The sequence below is a fragment of the Podarcis bocagei genome (genome assembly GCF_964188305.1).
Source record: "Podarcis bocagei genome assembly, chromosome: Z".
Taxonomy (NCBI): Eukaryota; Metazoa; Chordata; class Lepidosauria; order Squamata; family Lacertidae; genus Podarcis; species Podarcis bocagei.
In genome coordinates, this window is record NC_138140.1 from 41,435,226 (window position 1) to 41,458,275 (window position 23,050).

The 23,050-nt window shown below is 43.0% G+C and overlaps 1 protein-coding gene across 1 annotated transcript; it reads right to left on the reverse strand.

Annotated features, from left to right (window-relative positions):
• Positions 1–1,820: 1,820 nt before the first annotated feature.
• Positions 1,821–23,017, reverse strand: XIAP (X-linked inhibitor of apoptosis). The gene is made up of 7 exons (XM_081179894.1): positions 22,464–23,017; positions 15,324–16,240; positions 13,817–13,916; positions 12,875–12,950; positions 6,631–6,664; positions 5,588–5,788; positions 1,821–4,020 (listed from the first exon to the last, which is right to left on the reverse strand). Exons 2-7 carry the CDS (start codon positions 16,204–16,206, stop codon positions 3,827–3,829), a joined length of 1,488 nt encoding a protein of 495 aa, XP_081036020.1. The 5' UTR covers positions 16,207–16,240; positions 22,464–23,017; the 3' UTR covers positions 1,821–3,826.
• Between the last annotated feature and the right edge of the window lie 33 nt (positions 23,018–23,050).

Genomic DNA, 23,050 nt, shown 5'->3' on the forward strand with positions numbered 1-23,050 from the left:
GGTAAAGTCAAACTACTGGGAAAGTTACAGTGCCTGCCATGGCTGGAAAGATGTCGAAGGAATGAATAAACTGGATCCTTGGGAAAATAATTTCCCATTGCTCTAGAAACAGATGGGGTAACTTGTTAAAAGTTCTGTGTGACACTGATAAGACTAGCCTATTCAAGCTGCAACCCTAGTCATACTAGTATGTAAGCAATCTCTACTGAATTCTGTGGGGCGTATTTCTGGATCCTTGGGAAAATAATTTCCCATTGCTCTAGAAACAGATGGGGTAACTTGTTAAAAGTTCTGTGTGACACTGATAAGACTAGCCTATTCAAGCTGCAACCCTAGTCATACTAGTATGTAAGCAATCTCTACTGAATTCTGTGGGGCGTATTTCTGAGTAATGTGTGGCTATTGTGGCATGAACCAATGCTAGAAATTGTAACTTGTGATGTGTTCTGGAATATATGGGTAAATATCCTGACCTCTTAAAGCTTAATGTAAACCTCAGTACACTAATCCCGTGTTACCAGCAAAATTTAATTATCACCTCCTGTGGGAAAGAATGGCATTCTCCATAGACTACAGAATCTTCCTCCAATGGTAAACTCCTGAAACAGGAGAAATATAATATAACCAACAAGTCATTTCTCACCAGGGTCATCTCCTTTCAACTTCAAAATAGTAAACATACAGGAACCTGTAAGAAACAAACAATGGTACTAAAAATAAAGCTGTTATAACCCTCACTCATCCCTTTCCCATAAGGATATGTTGGCTCCAAATAATACTTAAATCCCCAATTCTCAATGGTTGGGTAGTTCAAAGCTCCAGTGGAATTCCCTGCTTCATGCCTTGCTGGACATGGACCAAAGGGCTGAGAGGGATGCTGTAGTCTTGCAGGTTGAGACTATTGAGAAGAGCAGAACTCAAGACCAAAGGTACAGACCTCTGATCCCTAACAGGTTCTGCTTTCTTTAGGACAGATATACCCATTCCACACCTTTCTTTAGGATAGTACAGCGATTCTTTTTACCCTCATGGTCAAGGTGTGCATGCTGCCCAATTTGCTATCGACTTTTATTGTAAGCTTGCTGCCTGAAAACAGCAGCTGTATATGCTATCACTTCCATTTATTATAATAAACCAATCTTTCTTTATTCCTCTGGGGTTGTGGTCTTCCACTGGTGGGTTGGGACCAGTTGCAACCAGTGGGTCACAATCTGATTCAAAGGTATAATCAAGGTGCGGTGCAAGAGGAGCACTACCAGTATACAAATATATGGTAGAAGATTAAGAAGCGGGTCCCCAAATGCATGTTTGGGTTAACAGTGGGTCCTGGGTCTGACAAGGCTGAAGATAACTCCTCTGGTGTGTGCAACATCTTTAAGGGGCATAAGGATAAGAACAGAAACACATATTTATAGTGGATGCATGTTTTAACTCCAGTAAGATTCTAAACCTGTTAGGAGTGTGCCTAGGGATATACAAGAGTGCTGGAAACACGTATGGGTGTAGATTCACACCTTGTAGCACAGCCGTTTCTGATTCAGTGACTGCTAGCAATCACTGCTTTTATAGTTTCATTCCACCATGAATTATTTCACGCCTAGTGAGACTTTGCTTTAAGCTGAAGCTCCTTCCACATCCCAAGCATTGATGTGGTTCTCCCCTGTATGAATTCTTTGATGGGAAGTGAGATGGTAACTCCAACTGAAGCACTAATTTTCTCAACTCTACTGTAGCCAAAGAATAAGAAGGGGAAGAGAAAAGACAGGAGTTGGACTTATTTGTGGTGTCCCTTATGAATGTGAGAAATAAATTTCAATATATAATATAAAATCACTTTATTAAAAATCGTCAGAGCTGAACTGCAAAATAGTACTAAGATTATATTACATTATTATACTACTTTTAAAAAAAATATATCACCTGTCAAGACATTGGCATATATTTGCTCCACTCAATCCAGATGGTGGTGAACCATTATTTTATAGTTATAGATCAACAATATTTACAATCAAAACTCATTATACAGTTAGATTCCAAACCTATTTGTTTGCATAAGTGTGTTTCAATATTGTCCACAAAATATACATAGTTTAAAGCTGCTATCAATTGTAATAAAATTAAAAAATATATTTTTAAATAAAGTGAAAGAAGTGGAGAGGGTGAATAAATGCTGTGGATATCCCTTTTGGATACAGATCATATTCTCATTATGATGCAAACACAAATGGATAAGAATGAAAGCTACAAAGATATAACCATCAGGATGGATAAATTACCAACGAAGGGTATAATTTAACTAGCAGTGCTGCTGCACAGTATTAATTAATGTTGATAGGCTATGTGCTCTTACACAAACTACAATGAACAACAGCATTAGGTTGACTGAGCTTAACCAATGTGAATCATATTCAAAACATGTGACTTGTAGATAACTCTAAAGTAAGTGGGAAACCAAATATTATACAAAAGCCTGTTTGATTACTGCACATCTTGGAGGTATTTATCCTTTGGATTGTTTTCAGATCAGCTAGCAAATACATTTAAAGCCTGTTCCACAATGCAGCTCCACAGAGCAGCAGGGCATGGTGCCCTACAGCTACTACAAAAACTTGCTGCCAGCCCTGGGGCTCAGAGACTTATCTGTGCCACCATGCTGCTCCTTCTAGCAACTTAAGGAAATGGTCCTAACAGTGTTTTAAATCAAGCCCAAATATTGCAATCCTAAGCTCTTTTGTAACTCCCAATAAAGTCAACAGCATTTCCAAATGTAGAACTCAGGCAGAACTGCAGCTGTAATGTTGCAGTTTAATGGAAAAAGCCCAAATCATATAGATTTATGCATATAAGATGTCACACATATTTTCAGGTAGTGTTCATGCAGATCTAACCATGATAGTAAGCAGCATGATATATATAGATCTACAGAATGGCAAAATTCAACAAATCCATTTGCAAAGTCAACAAGAAAGAGACACCAGTAACAAATATAATAAGTGAGCTGGTGGAAGGGGAAACATAACCACCTGACATTTAACACTAGTAGATGTAAATATTTTGAAATACAAATTGTACAAAATAGGATTAATTTTCAACTATTTCCTTCAAATCACTGGAATAAGCCTTCTGACATATAGGAGAGGTTCCCCATCAGCAATTCAACTCTCAACTGGAGACTAAAGAGTCATTAGAGTTAAAAACACCAACAAAAAGCTATTGTTCTGAAACTCCCCAAACATCCTAGAAGGTCTAGACATAAAGCAACAACATAAATTATTTATATACATGCATTATGAAAACTGAATGTTGTAGAGATATAATGTGCTTTCCATTTCTATGACAAAGACACATGAAGTGCAATCAACTTGCCACTGCATCCTAAATGATATAAAATAATGTTGATCTACCGATTCTCTCTGCCCTGGTGTGAAACATTATTCAAACACTTTGCCATTCATGGGACAAAACTTTGGCTAGACCTCAGGGCAACTCTAGCCTAGTTCTTACTGGGGAAGTAAGCTTCTGCTTGAGCTGTATCCCTTCAGACTGCAGGTGGTGGTGGGTGACATAACTAACTATTGCCCTATATACCATCTCAGGACAGCTTTCTGATGCCTCTACATACATTGTGGTTCTCGGGGTCAGGCCATCAGGACTAAAGTGAGTCAAAGTACGCACAATTTAGCAGCTACATAATTCATAGAGTAAATCAGTGCATTCAATTTAAGCTTAATTTCCTTTAAAACCATTTACATATTAACACTGCATATGCAGTCAATCTATTTCTGTAATGGTAGGAGTTTTCCAGTTGCATAGTATGATGCTTTTATTAATACATATATACCTTCTGCCTTTTTGTAATAGCTGTGCAACACAAAGGACATTTGTCAACCGCTTCAGCACAGTCCTTACAAGCAACAAGATGTCCACAAGGAATGAGGACTACTGATATAGTTTTATCCATACAGATTTTGCAAAGCTTTTCTTCCTGCAAACTTCTTAATTTCTCTTCAGCACTGAGATCTAAGAAGGAAACAGAAAGTTATAAAAAATTCTTGAAATGTTTTCCCTCCTTAAACAAATATGACAACTATTGATAAAAAAAGAGATAGCTGACAACTTAAATTAAGCTGATGTGGCATATTGGACAAGAGTACAAGTTGTGAACCTTTAATGAGCTGCAACTGTCCTCATTTACCAGGTTTTCTAGCCTCTGTTCCCAGTATATTGCCTTTCCTATTTTTGTTTATTGGGATGCCTTTTAAAATTCCATTGGAATTTTACTACAGTAGTCATCCTCAGTTTAAGTTTTGAACTGCTGACAATAAACTGTCCCTAAATCACTTTTTCTCACTTGTTTAACAAAAAGAACAGAGAGCCAGTTAGTCTTTAGATCAGTAGAGGACAGACTCCTGTATCAAAGGGAAAATAACATAGCACCAGGTCAACTGTTTTTTGACCAACCTTTCAGCAAACAATAATTTTGTGTTTTGTCGCTACAGTCCATTTGAGAGCTTTCTTCCTTGCCTATTTTCTTGTTCTTTTCACTGAGACTGCTAATTTACAGCACAATCTTATCATGTCTATTCAGAAGGAACTCCACTTGAATTCAGTGGGGCTTACTCCCAGGTAAATGGGATTAGGTTTGCAGCCTTAGCTATTGTTTGATTCTATGTTTAGAAGTCACCTTGAAAATTCTCTGGAAGACTGGGTGAAAGGTACATTAAATAAACAAAGCAACAACTAATTTACCCCCACATTATGAGGATAAGACTACCAGCCTAACTCTTTAGAGACTATGCATTTTTGGCATACAAAATGTTTTGTACACCTGCCAATTTATGTTTTTTTTTAAAATAAATAAATAAATTTTGTTTTAAACTATAAAGCAAAAGCGGTAACAATATTTGCTTACCATCATGTTTGTAGAAATAAAGGAAAATTATCCAAAGATTACCAAAAAGTTAGGGGAATTATTCAACTGATCACCAATTTGTATGTCATCTTTCCATAGTCAAACCATATTAAGGTGGCTTACAACAGCAAAAAATAAACAACAGAAATGTATAATCCTCTACCAGTTACATATTATACATATATCAAAAACAATGAACTAATGAAAACATCTCGATAAATATACAATAAAATCAAGTAATCCTCAAGTAATACACAAGGTCTTAACAATAAAAAATGCAAATGCATAATAGCAGCAAATTAATGCATCTCTAAAATTAAATATTGACCCCCAACAAACTTCTAAACAACATACTGAGCAGCTGGGTCTTCCTAGACCAACATCAGAAGGAATGTTAAATGGAATAGCAGGACAAGTATTTTAAAAATGATAAATCAGTGAACACCAAGAGCATACCAAAAAAGAGATAGGAAACAGCTGTCAAAGCAGTCAGTCAATGGAGTAATGTGCAATAAAATGTTGGAAGGGTGCTGCTGCCCAAAATTCTGGTCACCAAAACCCCACTACATGTATCCATGAGCAAACACTCTGCCCTCAAGCAAAAATATATCCCATCCAGAGCAACCTTTCTTGTTCTCAACTCCCATATATGCTTTGGACATATACTGTGCTCACCTTTTTGCAAGGTGCTTTCCCAGGATGCACTAGGGTTATTATCTCTTTGGGCACTGATTAAGTCAGTGACCAATGTCTCAATAGATCTGTAGCCCTCTGCGGACAGATGGCATTTCCTTTCCAAAGTGCTCCTAATTTCATCCAGGCTGAAACCCATGTGCATTGCATTCTGTACCAGCTGGTTCTGTAAAAGTTCCTCATCTGCAAAACCAGAAGATGAAAATATAATCAAAGCAAGGAAATTAACTGAGATAAAAATACAGCAGGTGTCCTGATATACTGAATTACTTTAAAATACTTAATGGAAAACATAGTTTACTGTACAACTTATCATTGTTCAGATACATGTAAGATTAAAACCGGAATGAAAGTTTCCTGAAGTGCAGGTAGAGCTCCTAGAGTGCCCTAATGGCTGAGCTCTAGTCCTGTGGCATGGCACTTAGTTGACACGAGTCAGGCTGGCCCAAGAACTATGCGATCTATGCTTTTTGTTATGTGAAGACATTCAGGTCCAAATCCTTTGTTGGAAAGACTTTTCAAGCTCAGGGTGAGGCTATCTGCTAAATTTTCCTTCTGCTAGGTGCACATCACATCCCAATTTCGTTCATCTTTTCAGACTCAAATTCTGAGGCTTCTCTATGCTATTTTTTCCAGATGTATTATTCCCAGGAACTCACACAGGAGCTGGCTCCTCTCTATTATCTTCTCCTTAAACTTGAGCAAGACTCATTAATTGCCTCTACCTGCCCTCCCTCTTCCCCAAGTGTTCCTTGCTGCAAACTGTATTTCAGATTTCCTTTGGGACTAGAAAAGACTCCACTGAAGGAATGTAAAGTCTCTCTTCGAGGAGGAGAATCTTTCTATGCTTCAACCAGATTTTTATGGTAATGTTGATTGTGGTTTTGCCATCTCCCTTACAAATCCAAGGAGAGGAAGAGCACAAACAAATACAGGAAGCTTAGTTTACTGAAGACCTTGTGACCATTGTTAGGCTTACTGAGTAACAAACTGAGCATGTCAATTACAAACATTTGTATCCATACCTGTAAAATGTGAAAACTTCTCTGTTTCCTCTATCTAAACAGAAACACTGACATTAGAATGGATGTAATGAACTGTGAGCAGAATAGAAAAGAACTGCTGGTGTTGTTCTGTAAAATCTTCTGCTAGAGCAGTTTATTACTATTATTATTATTTATTAAATTTCTGTACCACCCTTCATCCAAAGATCACAGGTTGGTTTACAATACAAAAACACAAAAATACAAACCACAGTTACAAACACAATACACCCCCCCCCAATTTACTTGCTACATTTAAATCAACCTTACCGCCAAAGCACTCAACATTTTAAAATAATGGCTTACAATCTAAGAGATGTGGTACGAAAGAAAGAGAAATAAGCAAATTCAAGTACCAACTACATCTATTGTTAGGAAAGGAAGTCACACAGTGATCAAGAGGAATGGCTGTTGCAGGACTCAGTACTGAGAGTGAAATCACCTCTCCCTCTGAGAAGTTACTGTGTTTGGGAATGGTTCAAGGAGGAGCCAAATGATAGTTATTTTTAAAAAAAAAACAGTGGAGAAGGGTGGATTGCACCAAGGGTGGATTTAATAACAACAACAACAACAACAACAACAACAACAACAACAACAAAAATATTTATACCCCACCCTCCCCAGCCAAGACCGGGCTCAGGGCAACTAACAACCAATAATAAAAACAAGTTGAATGAATACAACTTAAAAACAAGATTAAAATACAACATTAAAACACTAAAACAATTAAAATGCAGCCTCATCACAGGAGGAGAAAGGGGAAAAAAAGAGGGGGAGGGAATCAAATTGACTTCAAGCCAAAGGCCAGGCGGAACAACTTTGTCTTACAGGCCCTGCGGAAAGAAATCAGGCCCTGCAGGGCCCTGGTCTCATGAGGCAGAGCATTCCACCAGGCCGGAGCCAGTGTTGAAAAAGCCCTGGCTCTGGTTGAGGCTAATCTAACATCCTTAGGGCCTGGCACCTCTAGAGTGTTGCTATTTATGGACCTTAAGGTCCTCCGTGGGGCATACCGGGAGAGGCGGTCCCATAGGTACGAGGGTCCTAAGCCATGAAGGGCTTTAAAGGTCAAAAGCAGCACCTTAAATCTGACCCTGTACTCCACCGGGAGCCAGTGCAGCTGGAAAAGCACTGGGTGAATATGCTCCCATGGCACAGACCCCGTGAGGAGCCTCGCTGCAGCATTCTGCACCCACTGGAATTTCTGGGACAGCTTCAAGGGCAGCCCCGCGTAGAGCGAATTACAGTAGTCAAGCCTGGAGGTGACCGTGGCCTGGATCACAGTGGCCAGGTCAGGGCGGGAAAGGTAAGAGACCAACTGCTTGATGCGGCAAAGGTGGAAAAATGTCGCCTTGGCTGTTGCTGTAACCTGCGCCTCCATGGAAAGGGAGGCGTCAAGGATTACACCCAAACTCTTAATGGAAGGCAATAGCACTAATTGGGCCCCCGCAAGAGAAGGGAGTTGGTCCCTCATCCCCATACCATCCTGACCCAGCCAGAGGACCTCTGTCTTCTAAGGATTTAGTTTCAATCGGCTCCCACGAAACCATCTAGCCACAGCTTCCAAGCATCTGGTCAGTGTGTCCGGGGCTGAGTCGGTGTGGCTATCCATCAGCAGATAGAGCTGAGTGTCATCAGCATATTGGTGACAACCCAGCCCAAAGCTCCGGACAATCTGGGCAAGGGGGCGCATAAAGATGTTAAAAAGCATCGGGGAGAGGATTGCGCCCTGTGGCACTCCACACACCAAGGAGTGGTGCAACGACATCTCCCTCCCTAGTGCCACCCTCTGTTCCCGACCAAAGATAAAAGAGCACAGCCATTTACGGGCTATGCCCTGTATCCCCACGTCAGTGAGGTGGTGGTCCAGAAGATCATGATCAACCATGTCAAAGGCTGCTGACAAATCTAAAAGAATCAGCAGTCCTGACCCGCCTCGATCCAGTTGTCTATGGAGATCATCTGTTAGGGCAACCAGAGCCGTCTCTGTCCCAAAACCAGGACGGAACCCGGACTAAAATGGATCTAAAGCTGATGTTTCCTCCAGAAACCTACCAAGATGTTCAGCAACCGCTCTCTCAATTACTTTACCCAGATATGGAAGATTTGAAACTGGGCGGTAACTGGATAGGTCTAAAGGATCTAGTAAAGTTTTCTTTAAGAGTGGACACACCACTGCTTCCTTCAGCTCCCCTGGGAATGTCCCTGTGCCAAGGGGCAAACTGATAATTTCAACCAGGGGGTCCGTGCAACATCTGGGCATGCCCTGATCAGCCAAGACGGGCATGAATCAAGGAGGCAGGTGGTGGGCCTACTAACTTGGAGGAATCTATCCACATCAGCAGGGAGTAACACTGGACCTGAAGATAGTCGAGGGGCCTCCAGTTCTGTCACTGTATCTAAATTGGCAGGGAGGTCACGGCGGAACAGCAGGACTTTCTCCGCAAAAAAGCTTGCAAATGCCTCACAGCTGTGGGTCAAATTTGTGCTTGAATTTGCCTGTCCTCCTAAGGACGTTATCAACCTAATTATTCTAAAAAGTTGTGCCGGGTGAGAGCTAGCGGATGCAATGTAAGCTGTGAAGTAAAATTTCTTAGCAGCTTTCATAGCCATCTCATAGGCTTTCATAAGCGTCCTATAAGATGTTCTTGAAGCTCCGTCATGAATCCATCGCCATACTCGCTCTAGCCATCTGAGATCCCGCTTCATTTTCCGAAGCTCCACAGTAAAACAAGGGGCCCGGTTTCGATGGGGTCGCAGAGGGAGCTTAGGTGCGATCTCATCAATGGCTGCCAAGAGCCGGTTATTCCAGTCCTCAACAAGGTCATCTAATGAGTCGCCAGGAGGAGCAGGGTCCCCCAAGGCCTGACGGACTCTATCAGGATCCATCAGCATTTGCGGGAGAGCCCAAATAGGCTCGCCACCCGAGCAGCGGAGGAGCGGGAAGTCAATCTTGGCTTTCAGAGTGTAGTGATCTGACCATGGAACTTCCACAGAGGGGAGCATGATCACATCTATGCCAGCACCAAAGATCAGATCCAGCGTGTGGCCTGCTTGGTGAGTGGGGCCCAAAACAAACTGGGAAAGCCCTAGTGTTGCCATGGAAGTCACTATGTCCAGAGCCTGTGAGGAGGGAGCGGCATTGGTATGGAACATTGAAGTCTTCCAAAACCAGTAAGCTTGGGAACTCCAAGGCCCAGCCCACCACCACCTCCAGCAGGTCTGACAGGGTGGCTGCCAGTGCGCTGGGTGGTTGGTACACCAGCCAGACAGCCAAGCTCTCCTTGGTGCCCCCACATGAGACCAACACATTCAATGCCGGAGATCGCCGGTGCTGGCAGAGCTCTGAAAGAGCAATCCTCCCGGATTAACAACGCTACTCCTTCCCCTGACCCACAGTCCGCGATTGATGGAGGACAGAGAAACCTGGGGGTTTCTCTTTCTTACCTTTGGTAAGGCAGTGTGAGGGTTGGGAAGGGCACCAAATTTTGAACTTCCACAGGGCACCATAGTACCCAAGTCTGCCACTGGTTGCACAGGCAAAATATATGGAATCAATTTCAATCCGTTACCCCCGAGGATGTGGACAGGCTGCTTGGACGTGTGAAACCAACCACCTGTCTTCTTGATCCTTGCCCATCCTGGCTAATAAAAGCAAGCCGGGAAGGGCTGGGCGATGGGCTCTGCGGGGTGGTGAATGCTTCCCTCTGTGAGGGAACATTCCCAGATCCGCTGAAAGAGGCGGTCATTAAACCGCTTCTTAAAAAACATCTTTAGACCCGGCCAGTATGGCCAACTATCGCCCAGTCTCAAATCTTCCATTCCTGGGCAAGGTGATTGAGCGAGTGGTTGCTGAACAACTCCAGGCACGCCTGGAGGATGAGGACCATTTGGATCCCTTCCAATCGGGATTCAGGCCTCATCATGGGACTGAAAGTGCCTTGGTCCCGCTGGTTGATGATCTCCAGCAAGCTAGGGACAAAGGTGAGAGCTGTTTCCTAGTTCTGCTGGATCTCTCAGTGGCCTTTGATACAATCGACCATAACATCCTTCTGGACTGTCTAGAGGGGCTGGGAGCTGGGGGCACTGTCATACAGTGGTTCCGCTCCTTCCTCCTGGGCCGTGTTCAGAAAGTGGTGGTGGGGGATGAGTGTTCAGATCCCTGGGCCCTCACTTGTGGAGTGCCTCAGGGATCCGTCCTCTCCCCCATGCTTTTTAACATCTATATGAAGCCTCTGGGAGAGATCATCAGGAGGTTTGGACTGGGTGTTTATCAGTATGCGGATGATACCCAGCTCTACCTCTTTCAAATCAGAACCAGTGAAGGTGGTGAAGGTCCTGTGTGAGTGCCTGGAGGCGGTTGGAGGATGGATGGCGGCTAATGGATTGAGGCTGAATCCTGACAAGACAGAAGTACTGTTTTTGGGGGACAGGGGGCAGGCTGGTGTGGAGGACTCCCTGGTCCTGAATGGGGTAACTGTGCCCCTGAAGGACCAGGTGCGCAGCCTGGGAGTCATTTTGGACTCACAGCTGTCCATGCATGGAGGCGCAGGTCAATTCTGTGTCCAGGGCAGCTGTCTACCAACTCCACCTGGTACGCAGGCTGAGACCCTACCTGCCCGCGTACTGTCTCGCCAGAGTGGTGCATGCTCTAGTTATCTCCTGCTTGGACTACTGCAATGCGCTCTACGTGGGGGCTACCTTTGAAGGTGACCTGGAAACTACAACTAATCCAGAATGCGGCAGCTAGACTGGTGACTGGGGGCGGCCGCCAAGACCACATAACACCGGTCTTGAAAGACCTACATTGGCCCCCAGTATGTTTCCGAGCACAATTCAAAGTGTTGGTGCTGACCTTTAAAGCCCTAAACGGCCTCGGTCCAGTATACCTGAAGGAGCGTCTCCACCCCCATCGTTCTGCTCAGATGCTGAGGTCCAGCGCCGAGGGCCTTCTGGAGGTTCCCTCATTGCGAGAAGCAAAGCTACAGGGAACCAGGCAGAGGGCCTTCTCAGTAGTGGTGCCCGCCCTGTGGAACACCCTCCCATCAGATGTCAAAGCGATAAACAACTACCTGACATTCAGAAGACATCTTAAGGCAGCCCTGTTCAGGGAAGTTTTTAATGTGTGACTTTTTAGTGTATTTTTGGTCTCTGTGGAAGCCGCCAAGAGTGGCTGGGGAACCCAGCCAGATGGGTGGGGTACAAATAATATATTATTATTATTATTATTATTATTATTATTATTATTATTATTATTATTATTATTATTTCCATTAATTTCAGTGGGTCTACTCAGAGTCTGACTATATTGGATACAGCCCCATTTGTCAATCTGTAATTTGTAATCTTCAGGCTGAAGGAACGACCAGTGCTATTTTTAATAATGTTGTACATTCATAGATAATCATAGTCTAGCAATATTACATTGAAGCACTAAAAACAATAAATTAGTATTGCGATTTATACAAGCCCATTTTTAAAATTTGAGCAAGTAAGTTACTCTGCTGAGAACAGCATGTATTCTGGACCAATAATTCTAAATGGAGTCTTATGCTCATTTACTATCCATGTTTTCCCCATCACCATCATGCTTCCACTGCCACTGCCTGACAGGAACCACCACCAGAAGCAGCAACAACAGCAGCAACAGAAGCAGCAGCTGAGCAAGACTAAGGACATGGAGGTGGAAGCTGGAGGTGTTGTCAGTTCCTAAAGACTCCAGTCTCCACTTTGCCTCATTCCCAAATGAAGCACAAACCCTGGGTAAGCACCTGGAACCCCTGGAATCTCACACTGAAACAGTATTTTTAATTTTTACATTTTTATAGGGATGGTTTTTTCTTTTCATTTCATTTATCTATGTGGATTCTTGTTTATTTGTTTTTCTGGTGGCAAATCACTTTCAGTTGTTTTTGGCAAAAGAAGCCAACTAATAAATACTAATACGAATACTAATACTAATAATACTAATAATAAATTAAGTAACTTGAATGCAGCATATAGTAATTAACCTTTACAACAACATATGGAAGCACCATCTGTTCAAACATAGGGCAGCTGGAGAAAGATGGCAAGATAGTAACCAAAGCCCTTTTATTCATTTGACTGGTTCAGTGAATTTATAGTTCAAAATTACATTTATCTTAAAATAGATTTTCAATGGAGGTATCCAGAAAGCATGGTTCCTGGGGACAGGAGGGTGGGGAGAGTGGAGAAGACACACACTTACTGTAGAATCCTGTTGTGGTGTTAAATGAATGTTATTCACAAAGTCTTGCCCCTTTTCTTCTATCAGGTATTTGCACCTAGATGGAAAATATTTGAACTAAATAAAATTGATATTACCTAAAACAGTCACATGGAAGAATGCACTTATAGTGAATCTGGAAGAACATAGTAGCCTATGAAAAATAGTTCTTAATATGTTATGGAAGTGGAAGTTAACATAATTCCTTAAAATGTACACTGATCAGATTACCTGGAAGTTAAAAACCAAATTACTGCTTTAAATCATTGACAGGTGCAGTGAGTGACTGATTTGGAAACAACAAACCAACAAGCTCCCGACCTACCATGTTATATTCCATCTTTTAATTTGCTTGCTAACGGTACAGCTCTCTTTTCACCCTTTCCCCAGAAAGAAGAGGCTTTGGAAGCATCAATCACAGATCCTATTTACCAACATAAGCAGTGAGGTCTCTGTTGGACTGTTTCCATTCCATCATAGGGAGAGGGACAGTGCAGGAAGCAATCACCAAAACTTGCCCAGGTTTCAGAAGCCCTAGAGATCCAATTTCTCCCAACTGCATCTCCCACATAACTTTGCCTCCGAGCTGACAGACAGAACAACTCTTTCTGAGATGACCTCCCTTTCCTACCAGGCTGCTGTCTGGAATGTCTCTGCACCCCTCCCAAAAATAAAATGTTAAGGGAAATATTAAAGAATAGATTAGTGAGAAGCTTGCAAAGGAGGTCACAGAGCAGCTGGTTTAAATTCCAACATCACAGACCACTTTACAAATAGGTAATCTACATTTGCAGAGTCTCCTGAAAATGGAATGGAACCACATGAAGAGTACTTATTAACATAAGTATACAATGTACAGTATGTATATATAGACACTAGCACAGATAACAGATAATACACATAGGGAGAAATGAAGTGCCTCACCCAGGAAACCATTTTGCATGCTGCTCCCAAGGATCTTCATCTGTCTTCCACTCCTGTAATCCACCACCACAGTGAAAGCATGCAACGTTATCACCATTACCTGTGGAGAAGTAGGAATATATTCATGTATAAGCTCTTAATAAAATCTGCCTCTGCAAATATTTCTTCGAATTGAATGAAAGATTATGCCAGGTGCCAGGTGAGCAGTCCTGGAGAAAATGATCCAAAATGGGGGCATGTTTTGCCCTAATTAAATCAACTATTTTCAGGCCTTTTCACCTTCACCTTCCACATTAATCTGTCTAGCATGCTTGCGCTGCAGACTCTGGAGTGTCTGGGGTGCACATTCAGTTTACATGGGGTGCTGCTGATCATGCCTCTCAACTGCCTCAGATGAACTAGTGTGTGCCCCAAGACACATATGCACCCATTGCAGCAGGTAAGTTGAGGTAGACAAGCTGTATTTTAAAAGGAAACTTATCTATCATTCCTTATCTTTTCTCTTAGAACCCCCTATTTTATTTTCAAGTGGCTAGGCAACACTTTTCTCCTCTACACAAGGCTGAATTTATACAAATTAACATACAGATATTCACATTTTTCTGGGGCGGAACCAAAGTTCAGCACAAATGAACTGTGCATCACTGAAAACCAGCATGTCCATATTTATGTCCCACCACATCATTTAATATAGTGAGAAGGTGGGGAGGGGTATTACTCAGATAGCTCAGCTATCTGCCAATCTCCCATTCCCACCACCCTTCTGAGTAATACCCCTCCCCACCTTCTCACTATATAGAAGGGTCTGGCAACTTCTGTTTCAGTGTATCTGAAGAAGTGTGCATGCACACGAAAGCTCATACCAAGAACTAACTTAGTTGGTCTTTAAAGTGCTACTGGAAGGAATTTTTTTATTTTGACTATGGCAGACCAACACGGCTACCTATCTGTAACTCACATCATTTAAGGTAGCCTATTAAACTCTCCTATGCAGCATAAGACTTTTACATTCAATTTGACTTTTGGTTTCTAAGAACAGGCCAACTGTAAATTTCTGTCATTAACATATTTTTAACTATCCCAAGTTCTTGGGATGGAGTGAATTTTAAGTAAGTTGGAAGAAAAAGAATCTGCACTAAATCAAGTACAGTACATGAAAAGTATATCCAATGCAAAGGACATAATAATAATTATGCACTTGAACAAATATTTCATTTGAAGATTATTTAGCACAAAAAACAAAAACAGTGACTCAGTTGTTTGAATTATTTAGAAAGCACCAAATTTAGAATTACACACTAGTGTTAACGTGTTAACAAGCGTTAGTCAAACTTGGTGCTCTAAAAAACAGTAAGAGAATTGAAAAAGGCCACTGCTTTTAATTCCATCATTTTGCTAATTTTATTAAGAGCTCATTGAAACCATGCTAGGCACTACTAATCATATAATGACGTTTTACCCCTTGAGGGATAGCAATACAAACTTTGAAGCTCTGTATTCAGCTTACCTAGGCTATAAAAGCCTGCTTGGGCAAGTTGTTCCTTGCTAACCAAATACCTCCATGTTGCAAAAGTCTTGATTCGGTTTTCGTAATCTGCCATAGATGGAGTTTGGGGAAGGTCAGCATTATGTATGTCACTTCTATCCAGGCCGGTATCACCAGATTGATTTGAAACACTTCCAACATTTCCCACATCGTGGCCGAGGACAAAGAAACACCTAGGGAAGTGGCGTCTGTGCTCTGACCAAGCACGATCAGAAGGTTCCCAGTTTTTCAGTTTTCCTCCACAGCAGAAACACTCAACTTCATCAGCAGTGCCAGTGTAATAGAGTCCAGCATGGGCCAGCTCTTTCGGAGTGATAAGAGTATGGGAGGGCCAGTTGTGAAAAGATCTCAGCCTGGCTTCTTCACTACACATGGCAGGATTTCTGGGGTACAGAGAACCAGAGAGATCTACCACTTGCCCACTTCTCAAAAGATAATCTGCATAGAGATCAGAGGATGGATCAAGAGGGGGTTGGGGAGAGTCAGCTGCAAGGCTGATTTCAGTTCTGTGTGAACAGTTTGGGAAAACAGAATGCGTATCATTCTTCAGAATCTTAATGGCATTAATAAACTTGCAGTTTGGAGAAACAGTTCTATGTCTTCCAACTGCCGAGTCCCCATTTTGCCATCCTTCAATGACTACATGACAACTAAAACACTTTACTTTGTCTCCCTCTCCAGTGTAGAAGAAACCAGCTTGGGCTAGAGTTGAGGAGGAGATAGGACAGTGACTTGGAAAATTGGTAAATGTTTGTAGTCTGGAGCATTCTTTAGCAAGATCTTGGTCAGGATCATCCTCTGGAGTGGCACGAGCTTCACAGTTATCTGGTCCATTACATGTCATCCCTCCTTCAAGAAAAGGGTTTTCAAGCGTTTTCCTAAATAAGAACACATTTAAGTTTAGAATTCTAAAGGTATGAAATTTAATACTTAACTTTTATATGGGTTTTTGAGAGTTCAAAGTGTTTCATATTCAGAGTAGACATGATGACCTCCAGATGTTGGACTCAAACTCCCATTGACACCAGCCACCATCATGGTCAATAGCCAGGGATCATGAGAGTTGTAGTTCAATAACTTCTGGAGGGTACCACACTGGCTACCTCAGATCCAGCTGTAATCCTTAAAACAAACCTATAAACGTCTCCATTATTACCTTCTATTTTACAGATTGAAAGGGGTGGGCTTAAAGCTAAGTATCACTCCTGATGTCCGATCATAGCTGTCAACCTTCCCTTTTTTGGTGGGAAATTCCCTTATTCCAGCACCGTTTCCCGCTGCTGTCCCGGATTGTTAGATATCCTGTAAACTGTCCCTGGGACAGGTGAGGCTGCTGATCCCTTATTTTCGAGGCTGCTGATCCCTTATTTTCAAATCTGAAAGGTGACAGCTATGTGTCCGATTTGTGTGAGTTGATTCACTTTCCTAAGGACTAACCTGTTTGTTTTATGCAGAATGCAGAAAGGTATGTCTTGTAGATAACAGCATATACCAGGCTTCCTCAACCTCAGCCCTCCACGTTTTTGGCCTACAACTCCCACAATCCCTAGCTAGCAGGACCAGTGGTCAGGGATGATGGGAACTGCAGTCTCAAAACATCTGGAGGGCCAAAGCTGAGGAAGCCTGGCATATACCAACATAATGTAAGGTGGTGAATGAATCCTTAACGTTCAGTGAGTAGTTGAGACTACAGGCAGTGACTGTTTTAAGTGTGTCTGGTATGTGTGTGACTGTGTGCATCATGCCAGAACTGAGCTGAAAATGTCACAAAAAGGGGCAGAATTGGGTCTATGCAGGCTTTTTCAGTGGTGTTTCAAATACAGTGGTACCTCGGTCTACGAACAGCCCTGTTAATGAACTGTTCGGTTTACGAACTCTGCAGAACCGAAAGTAGGTGTTCTGGTTAGCTTTACCTTGGTCTACGAACGGAAGCTGAATGGTGGAAGGGCACCGGCGGTGGGAGGCCTCATTAGGGAAAGCATGCCTCAGTTTAAGAACAGCTTTGATTTAAGAAGGGACTTCCGGAACAGATTAAGTTCATAAACCGAGGTACCATTGTATATGTGATTTCACTGAAATGTAACCCCCACGTAAATTGGGGGTTACCTGTACTCAGCTAACTGATGAGATTCCTTGACTGCCACAAGCCTTTCTCAGAAGCAGAAATATATGTTGTCCCACTCTTGAAGAAATAGAAAACACCAACAAGTAATCACTTGCTGTTACAGTGTAGGGATGATCTTCTTCAAGAACTTAACAATTTCTTAGGTTTATGTGACACTTCTGGTTAAGCCTTAATTCAGATACTATAAATTCAAGGTAGGCTCTGACATACCATTCACTGTGTTATCTAAACAGCTGTTAAATACATTTGTTAAAATGATTTATTTGAATGTTAAATCTGGACCAGCATAATGAGATTTGAAAATAAACACTGAGTCTATCATAGCTTCTTTACTTGCAAACCTAACGAAGGGATTACGATATACGATATCTTTATTGTCATTGTCCCACGCAGAACAATGAAATTGAAAAACTACATAATACATTCAAAAACCCCTAAAAACTCTGAAACCCCATTTTAAAATACACTATACTATAGAGACCCCTTATGCTGCGTTTAGAACCAGAATTGCATTTGCGTAGAAACTGTTTCTCAGGCGGCTAGTCCTGGCCTTAATAAACCTATACCTTCTTCCAGAAGGCAGAAGCTGAAAGAGATCATTTCCGGGGTGCGTACTATCCTGCGCTATCTCTGCCGCTTTCTTATGGCACCTGACAGCATAGATTTGATCTAAGGTGGGAAGAGTGCACCCAACTATTCTTTCTGCAGTCTTCACAACCCTGGACAGCATTGTTTTTTCCCTGGCCGTGCAGCTCCCAAACACTCTCCACAGTGCAATGGTAAAATGCCATCAACAGGTCCTTTGAGAGATTGTTTTTCCAGAAGATTCTCAGAAAATATAACCTCTGCTGTGCTCTATTCATCAGGTCTTTGCTGTTTTCTCCCCAGGTTAGGTCGTCTCTCAACTCCATTCCCAGAAATTGAAACACCGAGACCTGTTCCACGCACTTCCCCTCCATAATAAGAGGCTGAATATTCAATTTACATTTCCTAAAGTCCACAATGATCTCCTCTGTTTTCTTTAAGTTAAGGAGTAAGTTGTTTTTCCTGCACCACTCCCCCAACTGCTCAACTTCCTTCCTATAGGCCGCCTCCCTCTCTCCAGCCGTGATTAAACCAACTACCGCTGTATCATCTGCAAACTTAATGATCTTATTACTGGGGTATTTGGGGGCACAGTCAGCTGTACAGTGTGTATATAAAAGCGGGCTCAACATGCCCCCCTGCGACGTTCCCGTATTCGTGATGAGATCTGCAGAGACGTGGGAACCCAACCTGACCCTTTGGGAACGGTTTGATAGAAAATCTAATATCCACCTGCACAAGAATGGTGGAAGTCCCAAGCCTAATAATTTGGGCACCAATCTATGCGGAAGAATAGTATTAAATGCAGAACTAAAGTCTACAAATAATAGTCTCGCGTAGTTACCTTAAACTTTTCAAAAGAAAACATTACTAAAGGAAGTCAAATATGAAATGTGTATTTAAAACAGCATAATTAACAAGAGAACAAAGTATTATCATATGTCTAGAACATATTTGCAGATGTTGCTGCTAATGCTGCCAATGGTGGCTCATGGCAACTGGCGGCTGTGGAAGCTCAGGCTTGATGGCCTGGTTCTGCACTTAAGAGACTACCAAGATGGCCTTTGGCCTCTTCAGCAGTCTCAGCTTTTGTAGCTGGAGTCAATCAGGGCCCTTCACTCTCAGGCCAGGTGGGAAAAGCCAAGATGGTTTCCAAATACTTTCCAAATATTCAGCCTGCACCCTTAGTGGGAATGAATCCCAACAACTTTAATGGGACTAATTTTTGAGAGGACTGAGCTCTTGGTTAATAATTCCTCCTTCTAGCCTTCAGGTAGCTTACCTCAATATTTGTTATCGACATAAATAGGTCATCGGCAGCTGTAGCTTTTGCTAGCATATGCATTGAAATTAGATAGTACAGGTGATGACTTAATCTGTGGGCACTTTTCTAATTAAAACATTAATTAACTAATTAAACATGTGGGATCCTAAATAGTTTAACCTGGTGTTTCCTAAACCTGGGTCTTCAGCTGTTTTTTGGACTATCACTCCCATCATCCCTAGTTAGCAAGACCAGTGGTCAGGGATGATGGGAACTGTATTCCAAAAGTACCTGGAGTCCCAAGTTTCGGAAACACTGGGTTAACCAGTGAGTAAGTCCTATTAAACACAACTGGACTTCCTTCGGGGTATACATGCATAGAATAGCCCTGTCAATGGTGCCAGCTTAATGGCTTTATTGTTCCAGCTCTTCTAGTTTTATAAATTGGACACTGCCTTGGGCAACTTGCAGCTGAAAAGCAAATGATAAACTTTATACATAGATAAATAATTTGGTTTACACAAGTAACACAAATATGGCACAAGATTTTTCTGAAATCATTATGTCCACAAAATTTCTGGAAGAAAGAGGAGCAAAGACAAATACACACCTGACCTCTGTTTTAAATTTTTAAGAAAGCATACTACACATACTTTTTCATTAGCGTCTTTCAAATATTGCAGTAATGTGCCATCCACAGGAAAAAATGTTCAAAAATTGTTTACTGATGCATTTTACTTTTCTGCAGCTGTGTGTGCATAATTTCTCGGCAAATTAAAAGCTTCGGTCATGGTGGACATGTTACAGATGAGAGATTTTAAACAGCATTCAAATACTAAAGAAGTTGTTGGTGGGCATTACCAGAGACATCCAGTTATTTCCTTCACTCAATATATCAAATTTAACATTGCATGTACCAATAGCAACCTCAATTACTTCAGCTGCTTTATTCACTCTTTCACATGGTTGACAAGATGTACGATGCCCATCAGTTGCTGGTTGCCACAAGAGTCAAGTATCTTAGGCCTCGATTCAAAATCGCAACCCACCTCTCAATCACATGACATCAATATGGCATCACCTTATTGACAGGTGGGTTGTTGACAGGTGGGTTGTCTGGCTAATCTGTCAAAATCCCTTGTGAGGAGTTTCCAAGCACTTGACCTGACAGCCACTTTTCGGAAGCACATGGCATAGGGCTGGCAAAGTGCCTCTTTCTTTCACCCATGGGGGTGCAGGGAGAGAAGCATCAGCTACCTAAGCGAGTTCCTCTTAACAAAATGCTGCTGGAGCAAGGTGCACTCTCACCACGGAACTGCATCTTGCTCTAAGCAAAGAAACAATTATCAGCTCACTTTAAGCACTGGATTGTTCCTTTTAAATATCATATTTATCCACCCCACAGCAGACCAGACATCATAGATGGGTGTGCCTTGGGGAAAACAGTGTTGTAGGCCCAGTCTGGCCCATAGGTCAGGAGTTCCTCACTCCTGGTTAAGAGCTGTTTGAAGAAGTACAGAGATAGCTCAGTCACTAGAGCATGAGACTCTTAATGACAGGTTCATGTTGGGCAAAAGATTCCAGCATTGCAGGGAGTTGGACTAGATGACCCTTTTGGTCCCTTCCAACTCTACAATTCTGTGTTTCTGTCTGTTCTAAATCTTCTATGATTAAGCTTCATCAGATGACCCAGGTCCTAGTATTATGAGACAAGGAGAAAAATCTTTTTTTGCACCATGCATAATTCTATAACTTCCATTGTGTGCTCTCTTAGTTGCTTTTTCTCCTAAGCTAAAAAGCCCCAAATGTTGTAAACCTGTTCCTACCTGGAGCTAGGCATGCTCCCACTAGCTATCAGCTGATGAGCGATGGGAGCATGTCATGCTCCAGCATTATCGTTCCTGATCACTGGCCATGCTGATTGGGGCCGACAAAACATATGGCTGGTCACAGGTACCCCACCTCTCTTCAAAGGAATGGAAGTTATTTTTTCCCATGCCTTGACAGATTTGAGCGGTGAAGAAAAATTAGCTAAGCTGCATTTCCCAAACAACTTATTTAAAAACCTGAGCAATTACATTCCGAGTAATCGACATTCCTGTTGTACTATAGGAAGAAAAGGATTTGGGTTGCATTATCAAAGGAGAATTCAGCTTCAGGAGTTTGTCATGTGTACAGGTGTGTCCAGCAGCCACACCCAACCATCCTGGTTCCCAGGGGGCATCGTTTCTTTGCATACTACAAGGAAGCATCTTGCTTTTATCCTGCACAGCTTTTATTCTATGTGTCAAAACCGAGCAAGCGGCCTAAGAACCAGGAGCCAAAGAAAACACGACATGCATGTGGCAGTGCCACCACCCAGCTACCTGTCATCTTCAGCTTGAGGGAAGCGATTGTGGAATAATAATATATAAAAAAGCCCCGAGATTACTGCAGCTACTCTGCTCTCATAACACCCTTTTCCAGGAAAGTAGCGGGGTGGGTGGGAAGGATGTACTCAAGATAGCACACTCTCCTCCCTCCACATATGCACATACTCAAGTCTTACAGGATAAAGGCTCCAGGAGTGCAAAAGTGAAGTCCCACACTCAGAGTCCCACAGATCTGTGGGGTAAGGTGGAGAAGCAAGGAGGGAACTGTCCAAATAGGGGGTTGCGTGTGGGACACCCGCACGCAGAGCCAGTACATGGCATTTTGGCACATGAGGCGAACCACAAAACGCCCCTCCTTCCTGATAGGCAAGCAATAATCTGCATCGGGGGCGGGGCGGGGTGGGAAGGTGGGAAGAAAGATCCACATAGGCATCTGCCGCCCCTGTGCATCCTGCTGCCTGAGGCAACCGACTCATCTTGCTTCATGGGATGGGCCGGCCCTACCCACGCCAATCCTATTGAAAGGGGGCTGAAATCGTGAGAGGGTGGGCCAAGTTACTCCCCCTTGAGTCTTCCCCAAGGCCACCTCCTCTGCATTTGCTTATTATAACAAGAGGTGCGGCTTTGGCGGCCCCGCTCCAGAAATTAGGGGTTCGCCACCTTTCCTCGCTTAGCCACTGACCCTAGCCTCGGGCGCTTCACCCCGCCCGTTTCGCCGAGGAAGGCCATGCCTGGCCCCGCAACGTAGGCCTTACCTTTGGACACGCGAGGCCAAGCGGCTCCTGTGACTCGAGAAACCGTCAGCTGCCTCAGAGAGGGGCGGGGAAAATGGCGGCGGCTCCCCTTCGTCTCCTCAGAAGAGCGGCCGGGCGCGGGCGGATGCGCCACCCAGCGGCCTCGGCGACGAGCCGCGATGCCGGGCGAAGCGCCTCGCGGAAGAGCGGCACCTGGTGGGACTCAGTTGCCAGGGCGGGAAGCGTAGGTGCGGGGAAATGCGGTGGAGGCCACGGGCGGACTACAATTCCCGTCAGTCCCCAAGCGCTGCGCCGCCAGTGACCAGCGGTGATGGGAATTGTAGTCAGGTCCCCATCCCCTGCCTTGGTTGGCGGTGCGCTGCGCTCTTTTGTAACAGGCAGCGACTCAAAATCGAGCAGGATGTCATATAGGATCAGCTTGCCTATGTTGGTTTATTGGTGTGTTTGCGGACTGCACTTCCATGAAAAAGGAGAAAAAAGGGAAATGAAGGAAGGAGGCACGTCGCCATAAGGAATGGCAATAAAAGAATTGTGACTGCGATCTAAAATATATATTACCTACGAAAATATCAACAACTTTCGGGGTG